The sequence below is a fragment of the Ornithodoros turicata genome, chromosome 10 (assembly GCF_037126465.1).
Source record: "Ornithodoros turicata isolate Travis chromosome 10, ASM3712646v1, whole genome shotgun sequence".
Lineage (NCBI taxonomy): Eukaryota > Metazoa > Arthropoda > Arachnida > Ixodida > Argasidae > Ornithodoros > Ornithodoros turicata.
In genome coordinates this window covers 34,410,330-34,434,802 of record NC_088210.1, presented here as the reverse complement: position 1 = coordinate 34,434,802, position 24,473 = coordinate 34,410,330, and the positions used below count along the sequence as shown (strand labels likewise).

Genomic DNA, 24,473 nt, shown 5'->3' with positions numbered 1-24,473 from the left:
TAAGAGTGTGGGTGTCACTGGATGTTCTTTTCCGACAGAGCCATCTTCGGATCCGGCTGTCTGCAGCCTTAATAAAAAGATTAATCAAGGTGCAGGTGGGTCCAACAGGAGAGGAGAATGGAGAGCGCAAGAAGCACTCCGACTTAAGGACACGCAAAAGGAGATGTCACGTTCAGTAAAAAGGATCGCGCTACAGCCGCTACTTAACCTTAGTAGACGTTGATAACGTCACCGTGAAGTTATCGTGCATACCGGAACCAATGGCAGCGTACATGACTCAGAATCTTACCCGCTGATTGGGTCCGGTAGATACGTTTTCAACGGTCTACTAACATCAAAAATAACAAAGACGGTTAAGAGCATCAACTGTTTACTATATACATTAAAAACAAGACTTTCGTGCAGTAGGCTGCACTTCTTCAGGTTTGAGGACCTGTTACAAGTGGTGAAGCATATATCAAATTAAGATTAATTAATTAATATTTAATATTAATATAATATTAATTAATATTAATTAATTAATATTTTTGATTCTGCATCGCCGGAAACTTGCACATTGTTTTTCTTCACGTTCTACGATGTCTACTAACATCGTTTAATCGCCTCCGTTGGGCCGGTTGGTAAACTTGTCCGCGTTTTTTGCCCCGCTTTGCCCCGCTCCGTCCGACAGCCCTTCGCTTTTTCGCTGCTTCCGAAAGACAACTTCACATCCTCGTAAATGGTAGTGTATTTTACTTTTTCCTCCACCCACGTACACTCTCAGAAGCAACCCTCGCTACTTCATCATCATGTTCTCCGAAGTTCTCAGAATTTATAGCAGATCCCTATCGAGCGCAAAATCTTATACGGCGCACGCAATACATGAGGGCGCTGAGAAAACAACGTCAGCGGGGGAAAAAAATATGAACGAGCGAGAGAATATTCGGCAACTGAGACAGCCTTTACGACGTCGTCGATTCCCCGTTGCCTTTTCGAGTTTAGATTTTTTTTTCTTTTTACACTTATCAAAGAGGAAACTAAGCCTTACATAACGATAATAACGAAGACACGCGATGACTGGGAAATAACGGAGAAATATATACCCGCTGGCAAAGAGAAAAGACGCGGGCAATTCGTTCCTCAAAGGAATAACCAGACTTTGTTCGTCGTCGAGGAAAATATTACGGAGCTTCTCGCTGAGACATTCTGCGCTATACGCGACGGGTCACCGGTATTTGGAGAGGCTCAGAGAAAGAGAGAGAGAGAAAGAAAGAAAAAAAAAATACGGGAAAAACGAAAATTGTTTTTCCCCTTCCCAAAGAGGGAAGAAAAATCAATCTTTGAAAAAAAAAAAAAAAAAGGAGAAAGAAAAGATATTGGCTGGGTTCAATTCTGCAAGAAAATGCAAGCGTGTAGGAACATTGTTGGAAAGCGGGAAGGGAAGGATGGAATGCATGCTCAATGAGCGCGCGAGACACGTCTTCGAAAGAGAGACAGTGTTTGAGGGCGCGCAGCAGTCTGCACTCTTAAAAATGAACTTCACCGCATAGCACGGTCTTAGCCAACCATCATCTCAAATGATATCGTTATCTGCCCTGATTTGTTAAAAACGGGAGGCGTACGCCTTTTTTTTTTTGACAATTATGAACAGCATAAGTGTCACAAAAAGGCGTACGCCTCCCGTTTTCAACGAATCAGGGCAGATAACGGTATCATTCGAGATGATGGTTGGCTAAGACCGTGCTATGCGGTGAAGTTCATTTTTAAGAGTGTGGTTTCCCGAGGACGGCAGTTGAGGACTATAGAACAACGGCGGGTATTAGAACCCGTACAGGTCCCGACAAAAGTTTACGGAACACGGGAGTTGGTGTAAATAGCCATTCCGTTGCCGCAAACAGGAGCAGATAGACTTATAAACAGCTGACAGGGTACTTCATTCACCTCTATAAGTAAGAGTGTCCACTCCCGTTCGCTGCTATAGGGTGTCGCTCCGATCAAGAAATACGTCGCTCTCGTGTACCGTAAACTTTTGTCGTGATCCGTACGTCTCTCGTTGCAACCGTTAGGACAACACATACGGATCAGTAACGCACGTACAGGAGACTTCGGGTCAATACGGTCGTCTCGGAACATCACACTTTTGAACAACGCAGCCACTTTGGACGCAACGCAGCGTATGCGCCATTGGCGATGAATCGGAGCTTTTCATGCAGTGTTTACAAAAGGAAAGTCGCGCATCATTGTGGATGTGCGCTAGAGAATATCGGAGAACCCGCACCGCGCACGACACATATTTAATAAAAGATTGAGTCGGGTCGGCCCCCGAATTAGTCGTAATTCTTTAAAAGCTTCCGACGCTGTCGTCAAAGCAGCGTAAAAGATTTATTGCAGCTTTTCGTCTACGGGGCAATGCAAGTTAATGCGACTGTATACCTGCGCACGCGCGACACCGCACTCGCCGATTTATTATTATTTTATTTGTTTCTCCGCTGGAGCAGACGTATATGCCTAAGGTCGACCCACATGGTGCGTATTCCAGCGTGCAGCACGCTGCGTGTCACGCACAGCGTAAAATTTCACGCACAGAACCAGTTTTGCTGTACGTGAAACAGAGCGTCAAGACGGTCCTGAATTTCAAGCCACGCATAAGAGAGGCGCATGCGCATTAGCCACTAGGACAGAAGATCACGCGGATTGAGCAGACGAGGGGATGTGGTGTTGCCGGGGTGGGGGGGTCGCGTTCTTGCCGGGGGATCGGAACCGAAACTGAACACGAACCGAAAACCGCTAAAACTGCTAGAGCTCTAAAACCCGTATTTTTCGCTGAACCGAACCAAATTTTCTTCCCAACTTGGGGTCGTCAGTCAGGGGTGCACGTATGTAGCTACGACTCTATGACAAGAACACACGCACGGCGACAAAGCTGTCGCAAACGGAAGAGCGCCACACGCAACGCACGAAACCAATAGAGTCGTATTGTGTACAGGTAGAGCGAACACAGCACGCAAGATACAGCAGGGCAGTTTTCCAAAGGGGGAACCACGACGCTATACGGGGGGGGGGGGGATTTATTGGAGGAAAAAATGAAAAGGAAAGATAAAAGGGGAAGGGTCAGCCATGCAGCACGCCGGCTTGCTATCCCCCCCCCCAAAAAAAAAGATAGAAAGAAAGAAAAAAAATATATAAAAGAAAAAAAAAAGAAAAATGAACCCGGCTCACATAGGGAGCCCAGGTGGCCCGTATTACGCAGAAAGCGGAGCACCGCCTTTGTGACACTCCACTGGCTAGCTCGCTGCACGGGGCTAAGGAGTGTTGCGAGGGAAACATCTGTCCGTCCGTCCGTCCGTCCGTGCACCCGAGCTCTGAGAGGCGCTAGGGATTTACAAGCGGTATGCTTACAAGCTAGGTATGTACAAGCGCGATGACAGGCCTTATTTTCTTGCTCTTAACTACATCTCTGGAAGCTCTAATAAAGTCTAATAAATAGCTCCTAATCGTAATAGATAAACCCGGCCTTGAGAAACTTGAAGCCTTCACGAGAAATTGATGTTCTGAGACTGGGAACGCATAGAAAGGACAAACACAACATACAAAGCCTCAAGGTGCCTAAGAAATTAAAGACGGAGGATGGAAGTCACTGAAAAGGTTAGCCAGCTGTAGGACTCGAACCCACATCTTCTGGATTGCCGGTTCACGGCTCTATACCGCTGGAGAGGTGGTTAGCTCAGCTCAATCGGTAGAGTCCTGGACCGGCAATCCAGAAGATGTGGGTTCGGATCCTACAGCTGGCTAACAATTTCAGTGACTTCCATCCTTCATCTTGAAGCCTTCATCAGGTATAGGGAGACACTGACATAATCTGCCGTACAACTACGGAAGACAAAAACTGGAAACACTTTAACCTCGAACCGTTACGAGTTACACACACAAAAAAAAAACATCTGAGCGAAAGCATCTGCGCCGGTCAAATGAGACGACCTCAAGCACTTTCGCAAGCAAACATCAGACAAGGAGGGAAACGTTGCAATTACTGCAGCCGTCGTCTGGTGTCCTTAAGAGCCTTTACTGTAAGCGACCTTGTTGCTTGTTTCAGTACAGGAGGCCCGTTCGCCTACCCGCATCAGCTGCTCCTAATGAGACGTTCTTGCAAGCTTGCTTAGGGACATTAGAAGAGGTACGTGTCTTATATGGTTTTCTTTCACGAAGACCGGTTTAATCATACAGGACATGATCGATTTAGTGTTCCAGGCGCGTAGGCGATTGGTAAACAGTCCCCGATATTATACGGGAATGTGTGTGCTTGAAAATTACGCTTTTTTGCACTGTGAGCGTCCCGGATTGGATTGGCTGTTGCTGACCGACAGTGGCTAGCATGACGGAAGAAAGAAAGAAGGAAAACCTCGTGCTGCGAAGACGGATGCTGTCCAGATAAACAAATTCTACAGTAAAGATAATAGTGAGTTTTAGTATAACGTACTTCGTCGCCTTTGCGTACGTAAGGGATAGCATGGTGGTTCTGCGCAATACGCGAAGCTCTCTTTATGTTTTTCGCGTGCGCAGAACCACCAACGCTATCCCTTACGTACGCGATAGCGTACGTTATACTAATACTCACTATTGTCGTTTGCTTCAGCCAAGCGCCGCAAACGATTTCAAATGAGGGTATTGTAAACCCCTTGTAATGTAAAAACATCCTGGTAGTGTTAAAAAAAACTTCGGGGTATTTTTTATAAATAAATAAATGCAAAAGGTTCCGAGTGGCTACCAGTCCGCCTGTGGAGGGGGCTCCACCTTGCGGCTACGGCTGCTCAAATCGTCGTCGTCCTTGGAGGAACTCCTAAGGATTACGTCACGTTCGGTAGAACACACCGTGCCGTACCGTACCACCGAACTTCTGGTGTTCTTTGCTGGGTACGAACTCAGGTGAACCTGGCATCGCTTAGGTGAAGAGGTTACAAAGTGAGCCATGAGACGAGAAGATCACTTCCGTTCGTACACTCGATTTGTGGGTGGTCTTCGTGAATAATGATAACTGGAAATCAATTATCAATTTTTAGCGATGCCTCACCCACGTAAAAAAAGCTGCACCGGCGAACACTATAGATCAAATCGGGACAACATCCGGGAGAAGACCTTACAGTCACAGGGCCAGTGATACCCCGGGACTCAAAGTCGGGACGAAGCCATAACAACTTCCTACCGTGTAGCCGTTCAAAAGATCCTCTCAGTGTAACGACGACAAGTCAGCCAACACCTCCAAGCAATATAAACATCGAACAAAAAGTGGACGTCTCGCCTTCTAGTGGACAGCACCAAACCGATCAATTGCTGTCTGGCAGAGCAGAAGGGCAAACTCAAAGAGAGAGAGAAAGAAGGACGCAGGAACGAGGTATACGCCTTCCTTCGTATACCACTCTATAGCACACTCAACACAAACGCCAGCGAAGAATCGAAAAAGGACAACAGCCAAAACGTTGCTGGTCGTTTGAGAAAGGAAAAAGCTAGGCCAAGCCCCAAGGTTTCCGGTCATTTCCTCGTAGATGGCGCATTCTTTGTAGAAAGAGTAAATAGAACCCCCCTACCCGCCTGAGGGGTGTGGCCAGTTACTTGCCGTTATTTGTGGAAGAGAGAGAGAGAGAAAAAAAAAAGAAAAGAAAAAGAAAATTAAATCGATATGGTAATCGCATTCCCTGCATTGTGAGGAACGGAATACGATCCACGGCACCAATTGCCCCCCGGAGAGGTCAGGTGTTCTTTTTCGCCAGAGAAAAGCTATCAGGAGCAAAGCCAACGGCGTTTCAGATCGACCACTGTCATTGCGGACATCACTATGGTCTGTGGATTAATTCCGCTCGCACAGACGTTCTCGCTGAGAACTCAGCTGTTGAAAGAGAAAGTCCAGGTTTGAACCCTGAAGAGAGGGTAGCACGAAAGAATAGGGTTAGGTTAGGTTGGGTTCACTCTTAGAAATGAACTTCACCACATAGCACGCTCCTAGCCAACCATCATCCCGAATGACAACGTTCTCGCCCCTGATTTGTTGAAAACGGGAGGAGGAGCCTATTTTGTCACGATTATGCACAGCACAAAATAGGCTCCTCCTCCCGTTTTCAACAAATCTAGGGCGAGAACGTTGGCATTCGGGATGATGGTTGGCTAGGAGCGTGCTATGTGGCGAGGTTCATTTTTAAGAGTGTTTGGTTAGGTTAGGTTCTCCGGCATGTACAGGGTGTGTGCAGATAAAGTAGTTCAGCCACATTTACGCACGTAACGCGTTGCCTGCTTACCGAAACAAACTTCCGGTGGCGGTCGACCAACTCACTTATGCGATGAAAATCAACCAAAAAAAAGATCGTGGTAACCAAACCCTGCGTAACAAAAAAGTTAGTCACGCAAACTTTGCTCTCCGTGTATTTCCAGTGGGACATGGCGGGCACAGTTACGTCGCACTACCGCTAGGGGTGCCACGGGTGCAGAAACGTGCCATAATTATCGCGCGAGAGACGGAAAACCATCCAATTAAGCGCAATTACACTTCGCTAGGCGTGAATCTCAAAGACTCCCGCGTTTACGAACTCTCACGAGCCCATAAGCATCCACGTGAGATTTCGTTTCGGTTTCTGCACCGGTGGCATCCCTAGCGGCAGCTGGGCGCAACTGTGCCTAGACCGCCACGTTGACATCGGTATAGGAAGTTCGGGATGCACGGAGAGCAAAGCTTATACGTGGTTAACTTTCTTGTTACGCGGAGTTTGGTTACTGCGATTTTTTTCTTTTCTTTTTTTTTCCCTTTGCATCACATAAATGCGTCATCGTGCGCGCCACCGGACGTTCGTACGGTAAGCAAGGAACGCGTTACGGTATAGGATCCCGAACCTCCCGGTCTTTTGACATGACGTTGAATGCACTCAGCCAGGCCTATAGTTCGCTCGTGTTCCTTAGACGGAAATGAGTTTATATTTGGTCACGAGAGATCCCATTCGACGAGAGATCCTATTACAATATCCTGCACAAGACCAGGGGTGCCCAGGGATCAATTAGGCGGAGCGTATTGTTTCCCCGCTCAAAAGAGTATAATAAAGTCGATACACAGGAGGGGAACGAACCGTCCACGTAATTGGTGTCATCATGTTACATCACGTCTTTCCTTTTTCTTTTTTTTCCCCGCGAAATAGGACGGTATAGTACATTATATTATCAGTACCCTATTCTGGACATGCGGATATTCTTTATATCCTAAGGACGCGTAATAATAAGGACGCGTTCGTCCCATACGCCTATCCTATTACGTCCTTGCATACATTCTTTTTTAAACCACAGAGTAGAAATAAATAAGATACAGATACGAATTTTCAATCAAGGACCTTCTTTCTCGAATTCCCCCTCAATAAGTTTCTTATCCGATTGGGGGCTTTCGCATGACTGCTCGCTCCGGTTTCGAGAATAATAAGACTAATATGACGAGACTGTTGCGTTGCTTTCAACGGCACCGAGTGGAACTGGCTTGTGTCCGCGTTTGCAGAGTGAATATTTACTTGCAAGAATATGCTGCAGGATAGAACTTTCTCTTCTTTTAAGGAACTTTATTCCACCACGCGTCGTATATTATCTCGTCCTTGCGAAACGCTCTTACAAAACGAAAGCTTAAAACCTGCTCGCAAACGACTCTTTAATTCGCGCGAACTAACGACGACTAAAAGCGTGCAGGTTTGCAGTAAAAATTAAAAAAAAAAGTTTAAACTTTGTAATATCGAGAACGGTAGTCACGGAAGAGGTTACGGAGGTGTTCATATTTAGGCTTTCAGCTGCCAGCAAAATAAATTAACAAATAAAAAGATATGCAACGAGCACGACAAACCATTAATAAAAACGCTGCTGGAATGATACCAGCTATATAGCTGGAACGAATCATTATGGCATATTATTTTCTCATCCTCCTCCTCCTCATCGTCGTCCCTAATCATATTCACAAAATAAAGCTGCTGTTATTCTACGCAAAGCTGGATAGATTTGAAAACAGCCGCAGTTGTATCGCGGCGCTAGCACTGAGCTAAAGCAAAGCATCACTCGACAATCTCACGGAATCAATCTTACCCCAAGTTATATACGCAGCGCAAAACAGAAAGACGCTTCCTGATCGAAGTAACCAGTAGAGATACGCACTCTAAAAAATGAACTTCACCGCATAGCACCCTCCTAGCCAACCATTATCTCGAATGATAGTTGTCTGCCCTGATTTGTTGAAAACGGGAGGCGTACGCCTTCTTTTTTATTATTTTTTTATTTTTTAGCATTTAAGAACAGCATAAGTATCACAAAAAAGGCGTACGCCTCCCGTTTTCAACAAATCGGGGCTGATAACGATATCATCGATAGTTCGGGGATCAGTTCCTTACGAAGACGCTTTCAATGTTCCACTCGAAGGACGAATAATGACTTTAAAGGGACAGTTTCGTCCGGAATATCATCTCTGGAACCGATATACCACTATCGGTCGACAATCTACTTGGTTAATGTTTTCGACCGAAAAGTGCTTGGATGAGCGCTGCTTCCGCACCTGAAGAGGCTCCGGCGGCGTGACGTCACTCCCTAAGCGGAAGAGGGTGAGAGGGCGGTGCTCAGAGGAGAAAGGGGCCGTCCACACGCGCGGTAACTCTTGTGACGTGAGACGCCCGCACGGCCGCGGCGTTCCTTCTCTCAAGGTCGCGCCCCCATTGGTTCTTAGGGAGTGACGCTTTCTCGTTTTTCCAGAGAGGGAATTCCGGAGCACTCTCAACATCCGGCGTCTGCTCTTGTCATGTGTTCCACCGAATCCCTTTAGAGACGCTAATGTGAAGGATGATAATGTCTTCTATGTGCCTTTTTTTTTAAATATTTTGCTGGTCATTTTGTTCTGCATATTCTGCCCTTCCTGGATACTCCTGCATACTGTAAACGTATTTTTATTCGCGACGTATTGATTTTCGTGAATCGCGCATTCAGTTATATGCGAAATTATCCGCGAGTATTTAATTTAGCGATTCCAGGACTGTTCCCTTCCCCGGGATAAACGTCAAGCTTTGTTCGCGAGTACAATTTTTCGCGATTTTTTAGCGGCCGCGAAATTCGCGGAAATTAATACATCGCGAATAAAAATACGTTTACAGTATTCTCTGTAGTCCTGCTTACTGCCTCCACTCAGTATACATGTTCATCGTTGGACTATACAATGAGCGAATCCTTACGGTAATTACTATACGCGCGTTGTAATGACTTAGTGGTCCCACGGGACCACTAAGTCCCCTTCTCCTGAATGAAGTTCAATGCGCACGGCAGCAGAGCGACCAGAGTTTCTCATGAACTATTCAAAGGCAATCAATATTCGAGCGAACACGCGTTCTTCTGTACAGGCATAGCATGAAGAAAGAGAAAGTTGCTTTAATTACGGCATAGAAATCGTAAGTAGTGAGTGCATAGAACAGAGGGGGAATGGGGGAGAGAAAACATTTCCACTTGTATATACTTTCACATGCGGAGTTAACGTGTGGGAGTTAACTTGGCTTGTACTACAGAGTACTACACTCTTAAAAATGAACTTCACCGCATAGCACGCTTCTAGCCAACCATAATCTCGAATGATATCGTTACCTGCTCGGATTTGTTGAAAACGGTGGGCGTACGCCTTTTTTGTGACAATTATGAACAGCATAAGTGTCACAAAAAAGGCGTACGCCTCCCGTTTTCAACAAATCAGGGCAGATAACGATATCATTCGAGATTATGGTTGGCTAGGAGCGTGCTATGCGGTGAAGTTCATTTTTAAGAGTGTAGAAAGTACACTCTTAAAAATGAACTTCACCTCATAGCACGCTCCTAGCCAACCATTATCTCGAATGATATCGTTATCTGCCCTGATTTGTTGAAAACACGGGGCGTACGCCTTTTCTGTGACAATTATGAACAGCATAAGTGTCACAGGAATGGCGTACGCCCCCCGTTTTCAACTAATCAGGGCAGATAACGATATCATTCGAGATAATGGTTGGCTAGGAGCGTGCTATGAGGTGAAGTTCATTTTTAAGAGTGTAGGCTAAATATCATGTTTGCTTTCTGTGCTGAATAGTCCTACGGGTTCACGTGGCAGTCTACTGAGGTACAGTCACGGATGCTGTACTTGAAAAGGTAACCGCTTTCTAGAGTTACTTAAAAAAGGGTTCCTTGGGATAGGGAACAACGAGCGTCAGTGCCTACCGGAGATAAGAAACGACAACCGTTAGTGTTATTCGGGATAATAAACAACTATGGTGCTATTGCAAGTAAGGAACGGCCAACAGCGGTTTTATTTGGGACAAAGAAACAGCGCAATACCTATACCCTATTTGACGTACTCTGAAAGCTGCGCAGCCTTTCACAGTATACAGCAGCGTTACAATGTAGTCCTACATTAATACGACCAATTATTACAGACTAAGTAGCACGCAGATTATCATAGCTGCTTATCAATTACTACTGGTCACAGCACCCTGCTCCCACACACACATACAATAACACGGGGGTAAAACAAAATTGATGAACTCACGGGTCATGACTAAGCGGACGGATCTCGGCGCCGGGGTCTTACTGGTCAAGCCTGCGGTTCGGGGTCGAAGTTCCCTCACGCCGCGACGGCGGACAAACCGCTCGCCGTCTTGTCGCCGTCCATCGGCGGCTAGCAGACCACAGCGGGTTTCCGCTCCCGGAGCGAGCCCGATTCATTGTGAGATCCCACCAGATCCAAGGCGCTGAGCAACTCACTAGCACACACGAAGATGCTTTTCGAAAAGATCCTCGAATTTCGCCTCCTCCAATAAATGTCAGATCCCTCGCAGAAGTATCGTCTGCAACAATACGAAATCCGACACAAGCCGAGTGAACCCGCCGGAAAGGTCACAGCAAATCCAATTTCAACTCGAAATCCGATTTGGAGTCACACGAGTTCTAATCCGGAGGAGCAGGCGGGGAGTCTTGAAGCGAGAGAAACCACGCGGCTCAAAACGCCGAGTGAGCGACGGCGCTGCATTCGCGCGTGGGGTCGAAGAGGAGCAGCGCACGCGTGTTTCACGGTCCCTGCTGGTGGCGCTCAAGTCGCTTCGTGTGCGTATCGATTCTGTGCGTGTGCGCGATCTTGGTTGCATTTTCGTGCGCTTGGGCATAACAAATCGTTTTGTTTCAGCGGGACAAGGCTGTACATTCCGTACCAGGGCGATGGAAGGTGGCTTTCCGTGTTAATCGCGTGTGCTATGCTAGATTCCCTTTGTGATGTATTCATTTGAACTTGTTTGCTCCGCAGGACCAGCAGAGCGGACGCCTGAACTTAGTTTTTTTTTTCTCTAGTAATAACGCAAGTATCGAAATAACTAAAACATAAAACAGCCCTGATTTAGAGGAGTCAAAACCATGGTTGATTACCGCGCGGAAACGAGAAATGTTAAATACCCAAATTCCGCAGGAAATGAAAATAGCAACGGAAACAAAAATATTTTCGTTGCCTTTACCAGAAACCGAAACGGAATTCATGTAATTCCACTACACTTCCTCTTAATAATAATAATATAATATATTTCTGCAGGAAACGAGAATAGAAACAAAAACCAAAATAGTAGGGGGTTTTAGTGAATCGTTTTCAGTCAAACGGTTCGCGAACGGTTTTGCTACGACCCAATCAGACGATTACGTTCTGAGTCACTTCCCCTCCTCATTGGTCATCCGTGAAACCGTTCGCGCAAAAACGCTCCACTAAAACTCGCTATTTTCGTTACCTTAACCGGAAACGGAAACGAAAAATTTAATTTCTTAGGTACCGGAAACAGAAACGAAAACATTATTATTTTCGGCAACCAATCCTGGCTAAAACCCTGTCGGGTACGTACACGTCCTGCAGTGTATTACGACATCCAGAAAAAAAAAAAAAAAGATTTTTTTCTTCTGTAGAATGCGCGCAGTAGAATGCGTGCATGATGCAACGAACCAAACATATCAGAGTGTGCAGAAACATTAGAGGGATCGAAAAACGACAGTACCCGGAAGAGAGGATCTGAGAACCACTGAAGAGCAAAGCGGTCAATCGAAGAGCGGCTGAGATAAGAATTTCGTTCTTCCCGGCGAAAACACAGCGCGAGGTTACCGACCTTATTACCTCACGGGAATGAAAATGTTACGCTCATTACTCGCTAAGATTCATCATAATACAGGTAACAGAACAGAATGCTTGGGCCTTTTTTACAGGCCAGGAGGTAAGGCTTGATTGGCTACAGTTTGGGAGAGGATAATCAGTGACCAAGTTAAAATAGCAAGAATGATGAGCGAGCTGACAGGTCTACCTTCTTCGAGAAACGCCACTTACCTCCGTATTTATCTACCTCTCAATTGCACGACAGTGTAATTCTGCGGCTAACTGCATCTAACTGTTAGGCTTTCTGAGTAACTCGCCCATGACGGCGTGGTTCTCTGACGCGCCTGTCTCAATCGCAGGTCAGCGCCTGTCATCGTGTCTTCATCATGTCTGCCTCATACTGTCTTTAAAGCTTCAAGGGCAACTTGTCGTTACACTCCGAAAACCGAACTTCACAGCACAGCATGTTGTGCGCCAACCATTGCCACGAATGATAGGGTTATCGCTTCTGATTTGAAGAGAGAGGGGTCGTACGCACTTTTGTGTCAATTATCATACACTCTTAAAAATTGACTTCATCACATAGCACGCTCCTAGCCAGCCATCATCCCGAGTGACATCGTTCCTATCCCTGATTTGCTGAAAACGCGGGGGCGTACGCCTCCCGTTTTCATCAAATCAAGGGGAGAACGTGGTCTTTCGGGACGATGGTTGGCTAGGAGCCCGCTATGCGTTGAAGTCCTGTCTTTAGAGTGTACACTCTTAAAAATGAACTTCACCGCATAGCACGCTCCTAGCTAACCATAATCTCGAATGATATCGTTATCTACTCTGATTTGTTGGAAACGGGATGCGTACGCCTTTTTTGTGACACTTATGCTGTTCATAATTGTCACAGAAAAGGCGTACGCCTCCCGTTTTCAACAAATCAGGGCAAATAACGATATCATTCGTGGCAATGGTTGGCGCAGAGTGTGCTATGCGGTGAAGTTCATTTTTAAGAGTGTATACCAGCACTGACACAAAAAGGCGTACGCCCCCTTTCTCTTCGAATCAAAAGAGATAACCCTATCACAATGGTTGGCGCAAATCGTGCTATGCGGTGAAGTTGTGCTTTTGTACAAACCAAGCATCAAGCAAAAAGTAAGAGCTCTGTTTTCCTACGAAGGCAGAACATAGTGAGTCCCTTGTATCGAAGGCTTGCCATCCTTTGTGGTAATAAACAAGTTAGCGGGCGAAGTTAACCGTTTTGCGCGGGAGGAAATAAACAGTTCTTCTCGACATTTCCCCGTCGGTTGCTGAGACTTGCTGGTCGTAAATCGAGAAAGAAGAGGCGATTAGAGCGCAGTTCCGTGTCAACAAAGGTTATACTTTTCTCTCATGACGACAGAGAAGGGTTGGAGCTGAAAAGTGCCCTCTCATGCTTCTATAGTACCTTAGCGCGTACACTCTTAAAAATGAACTTCACCGCATAGCACGCTCCTAGCCAACTATTATCTCGAATGATATCGTTATCTACTCTGATTTGTTGAAAACGGGAGGCGTACGCCTTTTCTGTGACAATTATGAACAGCATAAGTGTCACAGAAAAGGCGTACGCCTCCCGTTTTCAACAAATCAGGGCAGATAACGACATCATTCGAGATGATGGTTGGCTAGGAGCGTGCTATGCGGTAAAGTTCATTTTTAAGAGTGTACCTTATATTCTGGTACCCGAAATGTGTGCGTGTGTTCATGGTCCATCCATTTAATTCCTACTTCGTGAGAAAAAAAATGCGATATTGCACTTGTACAAAAGTGCACGCTTAAAAATGAACTTCACCGCATGGCACGCTCCTAGCCAACCATCGTCTCGAATGATATCGTTATCTGCCCTGATTTGGTGAAAACGGGAGGCGTACACCTTTTTTGTGACACTTACGCTCAGTTCATGACTGTCACAGATAAGGCGTACGCCTCCCGTTTTCAACAAATCAGGGCAGATAACGTTATCATTTGAGGTGATGGTTGGCTAGGAGCGTGCTGTGCGGTGAAGTTCATTTTTAAGAGTGTGGATCTAGCCACCTAAAGTATTTGGTATCGCTGGGGATTGAAAGAGAAAAATTGCAACGTGCAGAAGATAAAACGTCAAGTTAAAGAGAGAATGAAATTAGTGTGCGAGACTACAGGGTGCTTAAAAAAACGTGCCATTCGGACTTTATAAAAAAAAAAAAAAAAAACGGGGCGACGGAAAAATATGCGGTCAACGGCACTTGTGTAGCAACTAAATTTGCCACCTTGCAAAAATATTTTGGTTTCATTTTAATTAAAAGAAATTGAATTTCATTAATCAGTGAACTCCGAAACTTCCCAAGTCAACCTAACATTTTTTTATATTTTTTTTACAGAATTAGAGAGCCCGTAGCGAACTTAGTCAGATCCACCAAAAAAATCCGCTCGATATTGCAAATGGAGGATTGCAAAGTTTCGGGTATTCAACGGCGGAGCAAATCAGTCGCAAAGATGCGCGGAGAGGAGAACATGCGCCTCCCCCTACAAGAGGGTAAGAAACGGGAAATGCATGTCTGTCAATGGGACGGACAATCAGATCAGGTCCCCTTTCTCGGTTTGGAATTTTTTTTACTTACCCCCTTATTGCATACAGAGGTTCAATTTTATATTTTTTTTATGTTATTTTTTATTTATGTTTTTTATGTTTATTTTATTTTTTGTGTTTTATTTTATTTTCTTCTCTGTTAGATTACTTGCAAATTTATTATGTATTATTTATTATGTATTAAGTATGTTCGGGTTGTTTATTGGTGTACTAACTCTTTTGTATTATGTCCTCTTTTTCCTCTTTCTATTTTTATCTTCACTTTCATCATGTAAATGTTCTGCATTTTATTTATATCTTATATACTGTATTGATTTCTCAATTGTAACTGTATGCATACTGTAATTCTTTTCCTGTTGTCTGTGTACTGTAACTAACTGTTTTTCCCACCCCCCATGTAATGCCCGTACGGGCCCTTGGGGTAAAATAAATAAATAAATAAATAAATTGTACACTCCAAAGGGAGTGACATATGTGGCAAGGGTGTACTCCCCAAAAAAGGAGTTACTGTACATCCTCTTTTTTTTTTAAAGAGTGTATTCGTGGAAAGCGAGCTCTTGCGAGGCAATCTTGTCAACTCTTGCCGAGGGAAAATCCAGCCCACACTCCATACAGCCCGTTAGTCAAGGCCCAGCGGCGACGGCCGACATCATAACACAATGGACGATAATGCAGGTCGGTGTTTACCTTCACTGTACTGTGGTCGGCAATCGCTTCAGCGCTCGCTTGACGCAGGCTCAATGGACGGCAAACACATTGAGCCACTCCAAACGTACACACAAGCCTTTCAGCGTATGAGGACAGCGCACATCAAAATCGATACTGTACTACGGCCACGATAAAGGACCAGAGGAAGAATGTTCGGTAGGGGGACGAAACGCGCTGTTCGCGGAAAGACATTGCGGCCGAATGAAAGGGGGTCAGAAGCATACCTGGGTAAATTACATTACTCATTACTCCAGTTAGAATTTAATTAAATTACATTACTCATTACTCCACTTAGAATTTAATTAAATTACATTACTCATTACTGCAATTGAAATGTAATGAAGTTACATTACAATTACTACGAAAAGTAATGACATTACAAAGTCATCACTGTGAGTTTAATCGTAACGATATTGAGGATGTGGAAATTCATTGCCAGACAACACTACGTTGCAAAAACCAGACATATTTTATTCTGTGGCGATTGAATGCGTCACCTTTCATAGTGGGCGTTGAGTTCTTTTAACTGGTCATTCGACTGGTCTTAACTGGTCTCTCTTTCTGCCAAGTGCCAACACAGAACACACACTCGATTCTTTTTTAAAAAGAGTATATGTAATTAAAATTACTGCCCAAATCTAATTCAATTACATTACAAATTACATAATGTCAAAAGTAATGCAACACATTACAAATTAGCGGAAAAAGTAATTCATTACTGTAATTTCATTACAGTAATGACATTACTACCAAGGTATGGTCAGAAGCTGCACTGAGCCAGGGATGTCGTTCTGTTCATTGTCTCGAGTCCCAACTGGGGTTTGCTATACAGTTAAGCGTGATGGTGAAAGTAATTAAATTGCGGGACGAGTTACCGAAATCAAAATGTAACAGAGTTACAGCTACAGCTGTTTGTCAAGTGTAATTCATGCAGTTGCTCTCGAGATACTTCGTGCTGCGCACGTTTAAAGTGCGCGGACAGTATACACCGCGCGAAAAGGTGATTAAAAAAGAAGGATGCTCGCACCCGAAGTTGATGTTCTATGTAACTGATTATATTACGTTTTATGTTTGGAAACAATGAAGCTCGATCGTACGTAGAAAACATTATGTGAGCAGAAGCAGGAAAACACATCTAACACTTGAAATATGGCACACATTTCAATTGTTCACGATTTAAAGCGCCTTGAGGCCCGTGTTGTGTTAGTCCTTCCATGTTTCATACACCCTCAGCCACCATACCATACGATAGCCACCGGGTTTGTCATTCGGGAAAGTTACCATAAGCAGAAATTCCGCCCGCGCCCCAAAAAGGTCTGCGCACGCGCAGTGGCGTCAGCATCTGTCGCTTATGTTTATCGGACGCGCTAAAACCTTCTAATATGTGTTCACTGTACGCGCGGTTTCAACGTCATTTTTCTTTTTTTAATATGCCACGGATAAACTACACATTAATGGATCTATACTAATCATAATGATAACTGAAAAACGAAGCAGAGATTGTACCTTACCCCACACCAAGCCAAGTCTGCAAAACCACATTTGGGGGGGTCTCTTTATGGGAGTAGCCGAATTTGTCGTGTGACAAATTCATAGGGTTCTTTGTTTTCGAGTTAAACACGATGCTTCACGATAGTCCCCCCTTCACTGTCCTTCAATTTGTCGTTCTAGGTAAATCGTCGAAAAAGTGTATCATAATATCAGCCAAGAGAGCAATTTGTGACCTATTTGTCCTCCTTTCATAATCCCATTCTGCAGGGATCAAAGACGAGCTTTTGTGCAGCTCGGGCAAGTGTTTGAATACCCCTGTCATTCACTGCCCCAGTTCCGAGCAAAAATATAAAGATTCTTGTTTCTTGTCCCAGTGTCACAGCAGTGGCTCGTTTGATATGCCTTGCGTTTCACCCGAAAATTCCCCGATGACATGTCAAACAGAGGTCGTAGCGCCCGATTTCTTTGAAATTCAGTTTCAATTTCTTCGAATTCTTCGTTTCAAAATTCAATTTATTCGAATTTGAAAAATCAGAAAACCCGAAAACGAAGAACCCTACGAATCCAACCTCTCCCTAGTATTTTTCTTCATCACCATCAACATCAACGTCTGCAAAACCAAATTTCGTTTCCCAGCTGTGGCTCCACCACCGATACGCAAAGCCATCTGCGCAGAACACACACAAAAAAAACGGAGTAAATCTACACCGCAACACTTCCGATCGCAGCGCCATGTGTGTCTAAATGAAAAGAAAAGACAGTACCCTTCCATTTGCGCGTAAAAGCCGTCGCAGTGCCTGTTCCTACTGTTTGTTTTGTTTGCAGGCGACAGCTTTCTGCTCGTTTTATATACCGATTGTACTTGAGATAGCGACACCCTCTCTTTGCGAGAGAAAGAATAAATAAAATAGGGAGATAAGAAGAATCGATGGTGTTGCCTCTACTAAGAACGGGCTAAAGAAGAGCTGAAAGATGTGTTTTTGCAAAATGGGGGAACATTTGAGCCTACATACGACGGTTCTGTATGGCATAATTCTTCCATATATCGTCGTGTTCGTGAAAAATCCGCGACCTACTTTCAATACGCTTCCCTCCCCCTTTTTTTTTTCGTCTCATTCGAAAAAAAAAAAAAAGAAAGGTCGCGGTAAGTATAGTCTTACGCAGCGATAGTATCGTCTGCTATAAAAGTCGTAAATTTTTACAACGTAGTGCGAGCCCTTAGGAAAGAGGGCTTTCACTTTTCTCGACAACGACCTTCTCTTTTATGCACATCGAGTGCTTCTCAACTGACGTGTAAAAATTTGTGTTATAAAACCTATTTGTTCGGAAAAAAAGGGAGACATCTATGCATCCACATAAAAGTTGAAACAAATGAGTCACGTTATGTATGATAAATGTCGCGTGCCTGTTCCCATGGCAACTGTGAGCTTTGGAAAGCCCAATTATCAAACAAGAGCGGCGTGCTCCGCATATCAGCATATTTTTCTTTTTTTTGCCGTACACTCTTAAAAATGAACTTCACCGCATAGCGCGCTCCTAGCCAACCATCATCTCGAATGATATAGTTATCTGCGATGATTTATTGAAAATGGGGGGCCTACGCCATTTTTGTGACACTTATGCTGTTCATAATTGTCACAAAAAAGGTGTACGCCCCCCGCTTTCAACAAATCCAAGCAGATAACGACATCATTCGAGATGATGATGGTTGGCTAGGAGCGTGCTATGCGGTGAAGTTCATTTTGAAGAGTGTATACATGGAACGGAATATTAAAAAGAGATGACTTCTCAATCCTTTAAGCATTCCGCTCCCTCCGCAAAATTGTACGATTTTCCCATGCGTAGATAGATGAGCATCGTCTCAAATCCACTAACTTGCGAGCATTTCATCTGATAGCGCCCTCATGCGGACAGCGTGTCAACCATTCTCTGTGCCACTTCGCCAACGAATAACCTAGTTTGGTCGCTTATACCGGCTCTGGGGAACCGAATTCCAGTGCTCTTCGCACATCAACTGCTTTTCAAGCCGTCTAACCATAGCCGTAGATGAGAATTGAGATACAACTGTTCAAACTGACCAAAGCCACACACATCGCAACGCATAAATCCTTTTTAATGACAACAATTCCCAACCCTGCCGACTTCCCTCGCAAAGCGTAATCCTCTTTGCGCAGAACATGCGAACCGATGCAGAAACGTTGGCAGAAATGAATTGCTCGCAACAGGCATTTTCTTCCCGTCTCCCGGTTTTCCCTTACCCAACTCGTTTCCGAAGCTGCATTTGAATATAAGACTGCGAACATGTCCTCTATGCAAACACCGGGAAAATAATGGAAAATAGAAAGCAGATCGATAACGCAGTTCACTAGATGTGCAGCCATTATAGAAACGCGACGAGCGAGACCGACGCCCACGTTGCAGACGACACCGCCACCGGAGAAATGGTTGCCAACGGAGCGTTGACATTCGGCTGAAAGGCGAGAATAGCATATCTTCGTCGTCTACTTTACGTAAAAGCGTATGATGTAGTACAGATGCGTGCGATTAGTGATTTCCATTACGCTAGAGACATATTTTCCGTGTCCCCAGAGTGTCATCTTTTTCTTCCTTTCTGCAGTATAGTAGCTGAAGTAGAGTTAGGTGTGTCAGCCTATACTGTGACACAGCACGCTCCTAGCCAACCATCATTTCGAATGGTATCGTTATCTGCGCTGATTTGTTGAAAACGGGAGGCGTACGCCTTTTTTGTGACACTTATGCTGTTCATAATTGTCACAAAAAAGGCGCACGCCTCCCGTTTTCAACAAATCAGGGCAGACAACCATGTCACTCGAGATGATGGTTGGCTAGGGGCGTGCAATGCGGTGAAATTCATTTCTAAGAGTGTAGGACCGCGGATAATTTCTACCACCTGCACGCTAAAAACAGAACTTCACCAATGATAGGGTTATCCGTTCCGATTCGATGAGAGAGGCGGGCGTACGCCTTTTCGTGGTGATTTGGATTATGAAAATTGTCACAAAAACGCATACGGCCCCCTCTCTCTTCGAATCAGAAGCGATAATTTTATCATTTCGTGATGGTTGGCGCACAGCGTGCTATGCGGTGAAGTTCCGTTTTTAGAGTGTGGGGTTCTTTTGACGTGCAATTTGCACATGGCGGCGCCAGAAATCTTTCTGCAGTACCGTTGACGGAGAAATTCGTGTTTCAACAATTTGTATCACGCCACAGAGTTCGTCCCCAGCCCGATTTATCCGGCGAACACGTTACCAACTGAACTGATCAGCTGAGTTCTAAGGGAAACGAAACGAAACGAAAGAAACAACAATGCTGTTCGGCATACCGTTATTCAACTTGCGTTCAATAGAGATACTCGAAATCCGATTTAAAAACGAAGCACGCAGGAGGATTTAAAAAAAAACAAAAAAAAAACGCTAGATATACTCGAGGTACTCTGCTGCCACGCATGACGATACTATATAGCGAATACTTTATGTTGGGAGGGCCCTTTCGTGACCCACTCGTCGGTGGTGAAGGAGATGGGCCCAACGGATTGGACGACACCCAGTCTGTCTCTATGATTATCCCTATCTTTAAAGGAGCCAGAGGAGGAGGAGGAGGCTCCTAAATCACGCCAAGCAGATGAACGCGCAGCTAGTGCCATCTGGTGCGTGTGCGTGTGTGTCGGGGGAGGGGGGGGGGCAGCGGATATTGGGAATCGATGCCGAAGCGATAACGAGAACGGTTCGATTTTTTTTTATTTCATTGCGTGCTAGCGCCGCGAAGCAACAGGGGCTAAGAGCGGCGTACGGATGGAGAGTAGGTGACATAGGGGAAGGGGGTGCTAGGTTGCGTTCTGGGCCGACGGTTCGATAAGAGGACAGAGTTCGGGTCCTGCTATCACTCTTAGAAATGAACTTCACCACATAGCACGCTCCTAGCCAACCATCATCCCGAGTGACATCGTTCTCTCCCCTGATTTGTTGAAAACGGGAGGCGTACGCCTTTTTGTGACTATTAACATTTCTACATAAGTGTCACAAAAAGGCCTACGCCTGCCGTTTTCAACAAATCAGGGGAGAGAACGATGTCACTCGGGATGATGGTTGGCTAGGAGCGTGCTATGTGGTGAAGTTCATTTTTAAGAGTGTACCACGAAGGGAGGTATGAGAGTTTTTTTTTTAAATTCCGCATTACCACCGCGAAGCGACTCTGGCTATGAGCGGCAGAAGTGTGTAGCGGCTCCAAACAGCAGCTGGCTCTAATTTTGCGATACCCAGAATTTCCCGAAAAAACACCCGATTAAAAAGGTTTGCGAATTTTACGTAATTAGTCATCCGGTATTTCTAAACTCTCTTCGACATAATAATGTCTGCTTGGCCCTCCACTCTTAAAAATGAACTTCACGGCACAGCATGCTCCTAGCCGAAAATCGTCTCGAATGATACCGTTATCTGCCTGGATTTGTTGAAAACGGTAGGCGTACGCCTTTTTTGTGACAATTATGAACAGCACAAGTGTCACAAAAAAGGCGTACGCCTCTCGTTTTCAACAAATCAGGGCAGACAACGATATCGTTCGAGAGAATGGTTGGCTAGGAGCGTGCTATGCGGTGAAGTTCATTTCTAAGAGTGTACAATCCGCACTGCAATAACGGAATCTGCGCTGCTTTCTATAAACAGTCTTATGAACGGTATTGAAGACAAACACCTTGTGTAATACGCATGACTGTAGTCGAGGTCTCTATCTGTAGCAGGTCCTGATCCGTCCGTACAAATGCTGGAATGTCAACTATTGGAAAGCAAGTATGCCTCCTAGAATTCCAAGAAGGCGCGCTCACCATCCCATCCCATATAGTCTGTCTCGTCCCCACGGAGCCTGTGCTATTAGATAACGTACGTACCTTGTTTTTCACACGGGTATGCGCTACTCTGCAACCAAATCTTCCACAGAGATCAGGAGACAATTCTTACCTAAGAAAGAAGAAATAACAGCGGTTGAGAAGCCTCATACAGTCCCACGATATTTATTATCATTTGTTTCGTTGACTTATCAGAACTAATGTTTTTCTTTCCTTGTTTTTATATCGAGTAGATATTGGTCTTACATCGGTATCGAGTAGACCCAAAAGTAGTCACATGGCATAGCAAAGTCACCGACGCACCCATTTTGTTGTCCCTCATGACCCATACAACACACCCCAGGGCCCCCATATCCCCATACTTATATATGTCCATATCCCCCATGACCCCTAAATTTCCTGAGCAGGGTGTTCGCAACAAATACCGCACGAACGGCAGTCGCCGTGGCCTCCGTCATTCGTGATATATGGGGTGCTTAAAAATTCTGCCAAGAATTATCAGCTTCGAGATTTGTTTCAGTAAATTATGAAAAATGAAAAAGAAACAGCTGTTTCCTATACGCTATACATCCATTTTCTTGAGTTCGGAGCGTCCGTGACACTTTGAAATTAATTGTACACTCTTAAAAATGAACTTCACCGCATAGCACGCTCCCAGCCGACCATCATCTCAAATGATATCGTTATCTGCCCTGATTTGTTGAAAACGGGGGGCGTACGCCTTTTCTGTGACAATTATGAACAGCATAAGTGTCACAGAAAAGGCGTACGCCCCCCGTTTTCAACAAATCAGGGCAGATAACGATATCATTTGAGATGATGGTTTGCTAGGAGCGTGCTATGTGGTGAAGTTCATTTTTAAGAGTGCAGAAGACAAATTCACTACGGGTTACCCTTAAAAATTGTAAAAATGCGGCAAAATAAATACAGTAGCTCTTTTTTTTAAATTTTCGCGATTTATCGACTAAGTACTGGACCACATACAGATTTTTAGCGTATATATTACTTTCTTACACGAATAGTGCAACACCGAAAAGCTACTTTTCGTCATCCTATAGTTTCATTTGAAAGCCCGTACGTTAACCTGTGAAGCTCTGTACATTATCCTAATGACATATCTGCTCAGTAGAGATAGTTGGGCCGACTTTTCATTCATTCATCCCTGCCGAAGGTCTCGCGAGCCAGTTGCTTTTTCTTCGCGCGATTTCTTTTTTTTCTTTTTTGTACGGAAAAACTCGTGACGCGGCGGCTCGGATGGATGAACCCGAATTCATTCCAGCTCCAATTAGGGAAGCGAAGCGTGAAACGTCTCCTGATTGGAGCGTTCGCCGTTCGCGAACGCGCGAATAATATCGGAACTGGATCGTGCAAGAGGATAGAGAGAGAGGAGGAGATAACAAAAGGAAGAAGAAAAAAAAAAGATACACGGAAGGAATCGTTCGCTCATTAGCACGGTAATTAACGGCGTAAATCGTCCGGCCTATTTCGGGAACAATTTAGGGAAGCAACCGAGACAGACTTGCTTCCTCTTTCACTTCCGGTTTGTCGGCTTTCGTCGTAGACATTTCCTGTATGCATCAGAACATTAGGAGTTTATATTGACGCCTGCGCCATAACTCTCGCACCTGCACTCTTCAAAATGAACTTCACCGCACAGCACGCTCCTAGCCAACCATCATCTCAAATGATATCGTTATACACTCTAAAAACTGAACTTCACCGCACAGCACGCTCTGTGCCAACCATTGCCACGAATGATTGGGTTATCGCTTCTGATTCGAGAAGAGAGAGAGGCGTACGCCTTTTTGTGTCAATTATCATATATCCAAATTGACACAAAAAGGCGTACGCCTCCCTCTCTCCTCGAATCAGAAGCGATAACCGTATCATTCGTGGCAATGGTTGGCGCAGAGCGTGCTATGCGGTGAAGTTCAGTTTTTAGAGTGTATGCCCAGATTTGTTGAAAGCGGGAGGCGTACGCCTTTTTTGTGACACTTATGCTGCTCATAATTGTCACAAAAAATGCTACGCCTCCCGTTTTCAACAAATCAGGGCAGATAACGATATCATTTGAGATGATGGTTGGCTAGGAGCGTGATATGCGGTGAAGTTCATTTCTAAGTTGAACATGTCCTATCACTCTTAAAACAGAACTTCATAGCACGGTGAAGGCCACCCATTGCACAGAATGAATCGCTCCTGGTTTGTGGAAAGCGCTGGGCGTAAACCTTTTTCTGACAAATAATATAACTGCATGAGTGTCACAAAAAGGCCTCCCGTTTCGAACAAATCAGGGGGCAGAACGATGCCACTCGGGATGGTGGTTGGCTAAGAGCGTGCTATGCGGTGAAGCGTACTGCACCGCATCACACTCTCAGAAGAAAAGGGTGTGAAAAGGTAGTAACTTCTATAGTTACCACATAGGTCAACATAGCGTCTGATAAGGGGTGTAAAAGGGTGGTCAACGAAACTATCATATTTCCAAATTGCTACAAAAAGGCGTACGCCCCCCTCGCTCACCGAATCAGAAGCGGTAACCCTATCATTCGTAGGCAGCAAGTATAACTTTGCAACCTTTTAGGCACGACATATGCGACAACGATTACCTCCCGAAAAGGTGTAACTGCTCCACCCTCAACAACTTCACTAAAAAAAAAAAAAAAAAGCGTTTGAAAAGGTGGTAACTCCCACACTCTTAAAAATTAACT

The 24,473-nt window shown here is 44.8% G+C and overlaps 1 protein-coding gene across 11 annotated transcripts in view; it reads right to left on the bottom strand.

The window, feature by feature from the left end:
• The window catches only part of LOC135370001 (calmodulin-binding transcription activator 2-like), a 195,286-nt gene that overhangs the window by 105,178 nt on the left and 65,635 nt on the right, over positions 1 to 24,473 (bottom strand). The window contains exon 1 of one of the 11 annotated variants that reach the window (XM_064603656.1): positions 10,538 to 10,972. The exons of the other annotated variants lie outside the window; for them this stretch is intronic. Coding sequence (XP_064459726.1) covers positions 10,538 to 10,544 — 7 coding nt within the window. The 5' untranslated portion in view covers positions 10,545 to 10,972. Of the gene's footprint in view, positions 1 to 10,537; positions 10,973 to 24,473 lie in introns of those variants that run through there. 11 annotated transcript variants of the gene reach the window in all.